This window comes from Quercus suber, unplaced genomic scaffold, assembly GCF_002906115.3.
Source record: "Quercus suber isolate HL8 unplaced genomic scaffold, Cork oak 2.0 scaffold_1363, whole genome shotgun sequence".
NCBI classification, from domain to species: Eukaryota; Viridiplantae; Streptophyta; class Magnoliopsida; order Fagales; family Fagaceae; genus Quercus; species Quercus suber.
This window is the reverse complement of record NW_027070746.1, coordinates 1-10,420: the sequence shown is the minus strand read 5'-3', so window position 1 is coordinate 10,420 and position 10,420 is coordinate 1. Positions and strand designations below refer to the sequence as shown.

General features: G+C 32.8%; 1 protein-coding gene across 1 annotated transcript; it reads left to right on the top strand.

The window, feature by feature from the left end:
• Window positions 1-7,898: 7,898 nt before the first annotated feature.
• On the top strand, window positions 7,899-9,314 carry LOC112010397 (uncharacterized). Its single transcript, XM_024042738.2, has one exon. The coding sequence runs from the start codon at window positions 7,984-7,986 to the stop codon at window positions 8,551-8,553; it is 570 nt and encodes a 189-aa protein (XP_023898506.1). The 5' UTR covers window positions 7,899-7,983; the 3' UTR covers window positions 8,554-9,314.
• Window positions 9,315-10,420: the final 1,106 nt, after the last annotated feature.

Here is a 10,420-nt window from a genome sequence, read left to right as displayed (position 1 = left end):
AAAAGAAAAGAAGAAAGTATTTATTATACTCTATTTTTATTATTTAAAATCAAATATCCTTACACACATATTATATATTGTTTAAGTTTAGACCCCTGAAAAACTAGATTGTTTAACCTAATATAATAGCCAAGTTGGTACTTAGGTCAATTATACAAATCTAGGTTAAACAATAATAAATCATATCATAAACAGCGCAAAAGTAAAGAAGATGACCCAAAAAAATCAATGAAACAATCTACTTTCAAAGTAAAAAACTTAGGGAGGATTTAATCTAAACAATTCACAAGGCAACAATTTACTAATAGAATGAAAGTTTTTACAATAAACTTAACCCCAAATCTACTGCTTTCACATGTAGTACCTAATCACGTGACTACACGTAACTCCGAATTCATGGACTCTTCTATTATGAATCTGTTGCAGACAAACGCTCTAGTTTGTGACTTTGAGGTCTCCACTCAAAGGTTTAGATCATCAACTGTGGTTGATCTACTTGCAGCAACTTATCTCCACTAGTACTAGTCATTTGAATCTTATATCCAACAAATGCTTGTTAAGTAATTAGAAGGTTACAAAACCTTTCAAATCTCACAGGAGTAACTCACAAAATTTGAAAAATGTGTATGTAGGGGTGGCAAAATTTGACACAACCCACGAACCCGACACGACACGACATGAAATTAACAAGTTATGAGTTAAGGCTTAATGGGTTCGTGCCCTATTCGGGTTAAGACGACTAACCTGTTTAACAAATAGGCTGGGTTAGTGTTGAACATATAGAACCCATTTGACATGTTTGACCTGTTTAATTAAATGACATTTTACCAATATACCCTTCAAACTCTAAGTATATAAACTTAGTTGTTGTGATTTATTTTCTTTAACATATTGTGATTGATAATTTGTGATATTGAGATATAGTTTAATTTTGAATGATTATTTATAATATAGTTACTCTTTAATTTTGAGTTTTATATTAAAAATATTTATTTGTTTGTTTTTTCATAATTTTTTTTTTTCATTTTGATAAAATCTAATAAATAAGTCTACACGACTAACCTATTTAATAAATGTGTCGTGTTAGGGTTGACGAATTTTAACCCGTTTAATAAACATGTCAAGTTAGTGTTGACATATCTAGTCGAACAGTCATGACTTTACACGACATGAACCCGACACGCGAACACGAATTGCCACTCCTATGTGTATTAGAGTTTCCCTTTTATACTTAGCAGTGTTGGACTCAAACCCTAAACATTTTGTGGGCTTTTGGGCCTAATTTAAAATCTGTAGAATCCATGTCTCAATCGGTCGAAGCTTTCTCTCAATCGGTCAAGTTTACCAGTTTCTGAATTCTTTTTTCTACAGCTTGTATGTTCTTGAGTCTTGACTTGTATCCTCTTGAGCAATATTTAAACCTTTTCAAAGACACTAAGATCTTATGCTAGACTAGTTTTTGTACTCGGTTTGCCAATATACAAAAAATTTAGTTCCTAAACTATAATCTTAAATATTTAGAACCTAACATATGTGGTGGTAAGATCTCTCTTCTTTTGAGTTGGATTTATAAAGGGGAAGAAGTGGTGAGGTCTAAACCACAGAATATATATAATACTAAAATATGGAATTAAAAAGATTGATTTTGATCATTTTATTGTAATATATAATGATATACATGAACAAAATTTACAATTTTACAGTCAATAAAAGTATTAAAATTAAGTCAAATTAAAATATTTTTGTACAAATATAACACGAGAAACTCAAATGTGTTGGCATAGACTGAAAGATTAATGAATTAGCACTAAAAAACTCTTGAGTCTTGACAAATGGTGGCTTGAGCCTGCGATTGTGGTTAGTGGTTGGTAAGAGACATGGCCAATGCAGTGGTGGTGGTGTCAATGAGTTGGCGACTATGGCTATAACGATGGTTGGTTATGGGTTGGGAGAGGTGGTGGTGGTGGTGGCCATTAGAGGAGTTGATTAATTCTTGAGAATGTTTGTGAGGTATGGGAGGAAGATAGAAAGAATTAGAGAAGAAGAGAAAGGAGGAGAAAGTGATTTGACTGATTTCCTTCTAATTTTGACTCTCTTTGTAATTTTTAATTATCTTTTAGTGTATTATCACTAACATACATCTTTTGTTGAACAATACAAATAGCATAAGCTTATTTGTGCAAGTGCACTAACTAGTATCATATATAGGTGTGAGTGCTCAAACTTAATTGAATTTACCTTGGACTTTTTATCATGGATTAGGTTGGGCTTGTGTGCTTCAACTAAGGGTGGGGGGCTGAAATTGTGTGGGCCCACAATTAGCACATGAAACAATGCTTGGGTAAAGAGTTTTCATGAGACAGTCTAATGAGATTATCCTCTCATAGTATGTGGAACCCATGGGTATTATGAAAGGAAAGTCTCATAAAAACATCTCATAAGATAACTTTTTCTAATTATATGGGAAGGAGATAAGCAATAGGTCTCAATTTGTTTAATCAATAGGTTACCACTTTTCTTTTATTAATGAAAGTGGGTTAAGATGTTGACAAAAGAGAAGTTTTTAGTTTTTAGTTATTATTTTATTTTATTTTATATAAAATACTTTGTAAATTTTTATGGCTATTATTTTTTTTTTTTTGTATTTTTAATCTTTTTAAAATTATTTTTTCCCCATAAGTTAGTTCATATTGTAGATTGTGAAAGGAAAGTCTCATAAAAATATCTCATAAAATAACTTTTTCTAATATGGGAAGGGGGTAAGTAGTAGGTCTCAATTTGTTTAGTCAATAGGTTACGACTTTGCTTTTATTAATAAAAGTGGGTTAAGATGTTGACAAAAGAGAAGTTTTTAGTTTTTAGTTTTTATTTTATTTTTTATAAAATACTTTGTAAATGAAAGTTCAAATAGTGTATAAAAACACTATGAACATTTAGACCCCCAAAATACAAATTATCAATTCAAGCTTATATCAAATAATGTATGTGCGGAAAATGATAACAAGCTTATATCAAAATTGATAAACAATCTAAATCAATTAAAATCACATCCACAATAGAAATTAAATGGTAAAGATTAAGGGAAGAGAGATGCAAATACAAGGACAACACAACGATGTGTTATTGAAGAGGAAACTAAAACCCTCGGTGTAAAACCTCTCGGCCGCCCTCCAAGCGGTCAATAATCCACTAGAAAATGAAGTTGGGAACATGAATAGCAATAGACCCTCCAAGCCTAATCTATTCAGGTACATAAGTCCTCCAAGCTTCTTACTCCAATGAGGTTATGCCGAACCTTTGTCTTTTCTAGCTTACCGGATTCCGCTATAAACCATAGCATCAACCAATAACCATTGGTCCCTTCCAAACTGCTTCTCTTAACACCAAAAGACCTTCTCACAGACGTGGGTATGGTGAGAAAATGATTTGATCAAGAACCTTTCAAGGATGTATCAATAGAGAGGGTGGGAGTAAAGGAATTTGAAGAGTTTCTATGTGAAGATTGTGAATGAATCAATCTTGTTTTTCTCTAGGGTTTCTCCCTCAAAATTCTCTCTGAAAGCTCTCTACATTTCGTGGGTATAAGGGGTATTTATACTAGGGTAAGATAGGAATGCGAAGAATCAAGCTTTTCAAAACAGAGCTAGTTGGCGGCTTGGCCTCGCCACTTGACTGAGTCGCGAGTTCAAGCCGCGAGATAACAGAATGGTCAGGCTGGATCTTTTGTCCTGTAGTGCACCAGCTAGTGTCATTGTTCATCTTCTCGCGCGCTTCACTCGTATGCTGCAGTTGGCAGCTTGCCAGTCGCGAGTCACCTGCGAATCCCAATCGCGAATCCCAGTATCCTTGCACAATCTTGAGCATTTCTTCACACTCTCTCACTCACTACTCTTACATGAATCTTATCTAAATACAAGGTTTCTAAGTGCTGAAATACAAGCAAATTGGCACGGAATAAAGCCAACAAGATGGTTGATTAAATTTAACCTTACAGTAAATTTTTATGGTTATTTTTTTTTTGTATTTTTAATCTTTTTAAAATTATTTTTTCCCCATAAGTTAGTTCATATTGTAGATTGTGAAAGGAAAGTCTCATAAAAATATCTCATAAAATAACTTTTTCTAATATGGGAAGGGGGTAAGTAGTAGGTCTCAATTTGTTTAGTCAATAGGTTACGACTTTGCTTTTATTAATAAAAGTGGGTTAAGATGTTGACAAAAGAGAAGTTTTTAGTTTTTAGTTTTTATTTTATTTTTTATAAAATACTTTGTAAATGAAAGTTCAAATAGTGTATAAAAACACTATGAACATTTAGACCCCCAAAATACAAATTATCAATTCAAGCTTATATCAAATAATGTATGTGCGGAAAATGATAACAAGCTTATATCAAAATTGATAAACAATCTAAATCAATTAAAATCACATCCACAATAGAAATTAAATGGTAAAGATTAAGGGAAGAGAGATGCAAATACAAGGACAACACAACGATGTGTTATTGAAGAGGAAACTAAAACCCTCGGTGTAAAACCTCTCGGCCGCCCTCCAAGCGGTCAATAATCCACTAGAAAATGAAGTTGGGAACATGAATAGCAATAGACCCTCCAAGCCTAATCTATTCAGGTACATAAGTCCTCCAAGCTTCTTACTCCAATGAGGTTATGCCGAACCTTTGTCTTTTCTAGCTTACCGGATTCCGCTATAAACCATAGCATCAACCAATAACCATTGGTCCCTTCCAAACTGCTTCTCTTAACACCAAAAGACCTTCTCACAGACGTGGGTATGGTGAGAAAATGATTTGATCAAGAACCTTTCAAGGATGTATCAATAGAGAGGGTGGGAGTAAAGGAATTTGAAGAGTTTCTATGTGAAGATTGTGAATGAATCAATCTTGTTTTTCTCTAGGGTTTCTCCCTCAAAATTCTCTCTGAAAGCTCTCTACATTTCGTGGGTATAAGGGGTATTTATACTAGGGTAAGATAGGAATGCGAAGAATCAAGCTTTTCAAAACAGAGCTAGTTGGCGGCTTGGCCTCGCCACTTGACTGAGTCGCGAGTTCAAGCCGCGAGATAACAGAATGGTCAGGCTGGATCTTTTGTCCTGTAGTGCACCAGCTAGTGTCATTGTTCATCTTCTCGCGCGCTTCACTCGTATGCTGCAGTTGGCAGCTTGCCAGTCGCGAGTCACCTGCGAATCCCAATCGCGAATCCCAGCATCCTTGCACAATCTTGAGCATTTCTTCACACTCTCTCACTCACTACTCTTACATGAATCTTATCTAAATACAAGGTTTCTAAGTGCTGAAATACAAGCAAATTGGCACGGAATAAAGCCAACAAGATGGTTGATTAAATTTAACCTTACAGTAAATTTTTATGGTTATTATTTTTTTGTATTTTTAATCTTTTTAAAATTATTTTTTCTCCATAATTTAGTTAATATTGTAGATTGTGAAAGGAAAGTCTCATAAAATAACTTTTTCTAATATGGGAAGGCGGTAAACAATAGGTCTCAATTTGTTTAATCAATGGGTTACCACTTTTCTTTTATTAATGAATGTGGGTTAAGATGTTGACAAAAGAGAAGCTTTTAGTTTTAATTTAATTTTATTTTTTATAAAACACTTTGTAAATTTTTATGGTTATTATTTTTTTGTATTTTTAATCTTTTTAAAATTATTTTTTCCCCATAAGTTAGTTAATATTGTAAGTTCTATTTAACTTAACTGATAAAAGTTTTTCACCGTTGAATAACAAATCTAGGGTTTGAACTTTGCCTACACCATAAACTAATTAATATCTTAGTCTAATAATAAAATAAAAAACAATTATTATAGAATGTACGTCATAGATTGAACTTCTATTATATTTGTAAAAAAAAAAAAAAAATGATGGTATGGAGGATGACATTTAGGGGCTTGAATGGCAATTGAACTAGAGATTATTGACTTGAAAGATTTGGTTCAAATCCCGCTTATACCATAAACTAATTGATGTCTTAAGTTGATGATAAAAAACAATTATCATAAAATGAATATCATAGATTGAATTTCTATCATATTTACCCAAAAAAAATTTAGCTAGTATGGAGGATGATATATGGGGCATGGATGTCTCATCCCACACCATAAACCGATTGATATCTTACCTAATGATAGAAAACAGTTATAATGAAGTATTGATAATAGTTTTTTGTTGTTTAATAACAAATCTAGAATTTGAACTTTGCTTACACTTTAAATTGATTGATATTTTAGTCTAATAATTAAAATTACAATTATTATAGAATGTACGTCATAGATTGAACTTCTATTATATTTGTTAAAAAAAATGATGGTATGGAGGATGACATATGTGGGGCTTGAATGGCAATTGAACTAGAGATTATTGACTTGAAAGATTTGGTTCAAACCCCGCTTATACCATAAACTGATTGATGTCTAAACCTGATGATAAAAAATAATTATCATAAAGTGAACATCATAGATTGAATTTCTATCATATTTACCAACAAAAAAAATTAGCTAGTATGGAGGATGATATTTGAGGCTTGGATGTCTCATCCTATATCATAAACTGATTGATGTCTTAGCCTGATGATGGAAAACAATTATAATGAAGTGAATGTCATATATTCAACTTCTATCGCATCTACCCAAAAAAAAAGTTAGCAGGTATGGAGGATGATATATAGGGCTCGGATGTATAAGGGCCTGAATGACAACTGACATTAGAGACTGTTGGCTTAAAGGTTTTGGTTAAGATATTTCTAGCTAGTTTACTCTTAAATAAACATATATTTACTTTTATATAATAAGATATTGCTAGATAGTTATTTAATAATCATATAATAAATTTAATATTTTGACAATCTCATTATTAGAAATACTATTGTAATAACCAACAAATTTAAATCTGTCATTTTTTTACTTTAGTGGAAACCGACTTCAAAAAGGTTCAAACTTTCTTATTATAGGCTTCTTGTCATAACCAACTTTATGAACCTCTATGTTTCTCTCATGGATGATATATTTGCTCGTGATTAACTTGAGGTTATGGTTGTAGGGAAGAGAAAGACCATTTGAAGCAGTCTTTTTCTTTCATTTCAACCCTACAAAAGCAGTTAGATTTATATGGCTAGGGTAGCCACACTCGTGAATGTGAAAGTCGTTTTCTTTTAATGGCACATATATTTACGAAAGGGAAAGGAGATTTCAAACCAAAAAAAAGGAAGAAAAAGACACTGTGTTTATATTAGAAACACTCGAATGTATCAATTAAGTTGAACGAGTCAGTTAAGTTCTAAGATTTTTTTAGAGAACTACTTAATATTTGGTCTATGAAATGCTAAAAATACTACCAATTATACTATATAACCTCTATAAATAACATTTCTTTTTTCTTTTTTCTTTTTTCTTTTAAATTCCTACATTATCAGTGGATTATGTACTAATGTACCCCTCCTGTTTAAGAGCAAGACTAGTTGATCTCTAGTACAATTATACTAGCAGGTCATTGATGAACCAACTGCATAAAAGCAAAGCCAGGCACGGTACGGCTATGGAGAGCCACACCCGTCTTGTTATTATCATCCAATAAAATTAAAGTGAAGAAGCAAAATATCTTAACACATTCATGGAATCACAGCCAGAAGTGGTCAGTTCCAAACTTATATGCATAGTTATTTCAAACTTAAAAAAGAAGCAGAACAACTTGCTTTTCACGAAAAATCGAGCATATTCACCACTTTTCACGCTTACGTTGATATTGACATGTGAGTTTCCTAGATCCACATAAATTCACTGTTTAGGTTCTGAAAAAAAAGGAGTAGAACTAATATAAATAAGAGTAGTGCTGTAATTTCCTTCTTCCATCTTGAGATAAGTGTTCAAAGTTATACCACTCATCAAAGTCATTTCAATTGCTCTTATTGTGTGATCTCTTTGTTCCTTTAAGAAAGTTATCGTATTGTTTATCATGGCACCACATGGAGAGGCTATTGCTAGCTCTTACACTAGGAGCAACAACTTCTCCAAGCCACCGAGACTCTCATCCGATGGCCTTAAAAGAACAGTCTCAGACATTTCATTCGAGCTTAGCAAAGAAGGGATTGATTTAACAGCACTCCCACCAATATCCGAGGTTGAAGATGCAAGGTGCGAGTGCTGTGGCATGTGCGAGGAGTGCACGCCGGAGTACATTGAGAAGGTGCGAAACAAGTTCTCCGGGAAGTGGATATGTGGGCTGTGTACTGAAGCAGTGAAGGAAGAGATGGAGAAGAATGGAGGGAAGAGAGAAGAGGCCTTGAGTGCACATATGAGTGCATGTGTTAAGTTTAACAAGTTTGGTAGGGCTTATCCAGTTTTGTTCCAAGCTGACGCCATGAGGCAAATGTTGAAGAAGAGCAAATTGGAAGGGAGAGGTGTGAGGGCTAAGTCTATTAGTCCTAGAGACAAAGGAGGGCTAAAGAAGGGTGGGATTGCTCGAAGTTCAAGTTGTATTCCAGCGATCACAAGGGAGATCAGTGATCTCACAATGGCCAATTGAGCCTTTAAAAGGCTCTTGCATTCCTATCTATCTTCGGAGGGACATGATTCTATATATTTATGAACATGTTCCTTCTCTATTCTAACTAGTATATATATTTCTCCATTTAAACCCTTTTTAAAGCCCTATACTTGGATTTTGCTAATTCCGCAATGAAAATCCAGATGTCCCTCCTTATGCTTGGATACTCTTTCACCATCTATTTTGTGGACCAACCATTTAGTTCCCTTACCAGGTTTTTTTGAGTTAGTCCTAAGTTTTAGTGCATCTTTCTTCTATGGGGCTTTTTGACAATTCCTTGCATGATTTGGTTCAGACTTTCCCATCTCTTGTACCTTCTAGGGTTATGTTGTAAACGAGGTTCAAAACCTTAATCTCACCCCTCCAAGGTTTTTATGGGTTGGACCAAATGCTCATTTACAAGCTTTTCACCCTTCTTTTTTACCTTCCTTTTTTGGGTTATGGGCACTCTGTCAGTCTTTCTTATTCCCTTGCTAGTTCACGCATGTAGACTATAAATATGGTCATCCAACAATTACGTATATGCCAAATTAACGTCAGTGATTGTGTTATATTAAACTTACAATCTGTGAGTAACAAAGGCTTTAGTTGTTAGATGTTGTGAAGAGCTGCCACCATATGTTCCTCACTTTTACTCTAACTTCAGGGTCAGTATTTGTAACGAGGCATATCTAGTTTGTGAGTGCTAGAATATTAATCATGTATCTCTAGATTCTCTTCAATAAAGTACTTTCATTTTACTTGTATTTGTGAAATTATAGTTTTTCCTTTTTCTCATTTACATATACTCCCTTTATGTTTATTTTGTTGGATGTAACAATCAAACTCCGACTCAAAAAAAATTATGTATAAATAAAAAGTAATGCTAGGTTTATAATATTTTTAAAGTAATTTTACGATGAATTTTATGTTGTAGACTGTTATTTGTAAGTAAAAAAAAAAAGTGATATCAATAATAGGTTCAAATTAAAACCCAAAATAACATACTATTTATGATTTGTTATAAAAATATAGTAGACGCAATATTAATCATAATTCATAAATAAACCAAAACTCGTTATATTAGCAGACTTGCCATGTTTTGGCTCCATCACTTGTGTATGAATGACTTTCTAATACTGCCCGCTATTAGAAGAAAAAATAAACCTATAATTATGAATTTGTTACATTCAATTCATAGTGGTAACTAATCAAAAATTGGGAAAAAAAACTAACGTCACATTTTCTGAGTACATCATCAATATAGAAGAGGCAGTTCAAGACTCTAACCATATTTTATAAGATTAGAAAGAAAGGCATCTAAAAAATCAATAATAAATATTGTCCATATGGTATTCTTCTAGATGGAAATACAATATATCAATTGTTAGAAAAAGTTACCACTCTAAAAGAGTTACACTATGTGTAGCTTGAATATATATTCAATTAAATCAATACCTTGAGTATTAAAATTTTCATTTTAACCCACTAAATTTGAATCTTTTTTTCAAAATGATCCTTTAATCCATATCCGGCCGTACGTAACCAATCTAGCCATTACGCGAGTGGAAATTTTTTTCTTTTTGCAGACTTCAATCATAAATTTTTAGCATGTCACTTCATTATTATTTGTAGTTAATCATGAGCATGTTAGAAATAACATTAGTGATATGGAATTAATAATATACACGTGTTGCATTTCCAATTAAATCAAGGATAGTTTTGAGTCTTATAAAAAAAAAAAAAAAAGGATAGTTTTGATTAACAAGGAATAGAATAATTGAATCATTCTTTATAAATAGGGGCTTTGCTAATTGATCTTCATATTCAACAAAAAAATGAAGAAAGTTAAAGGTATGATCAGAAA

What these genes read in the sequence shown, in the direction of transcription:
- LOC112010397 (XM_024042738.2), top strand. Translation starts at nt 7,984, where the DNA reads ATGGCACCACATGGAGAGGCTATTGCTAGCTCTTACACTAGGAGCAAC.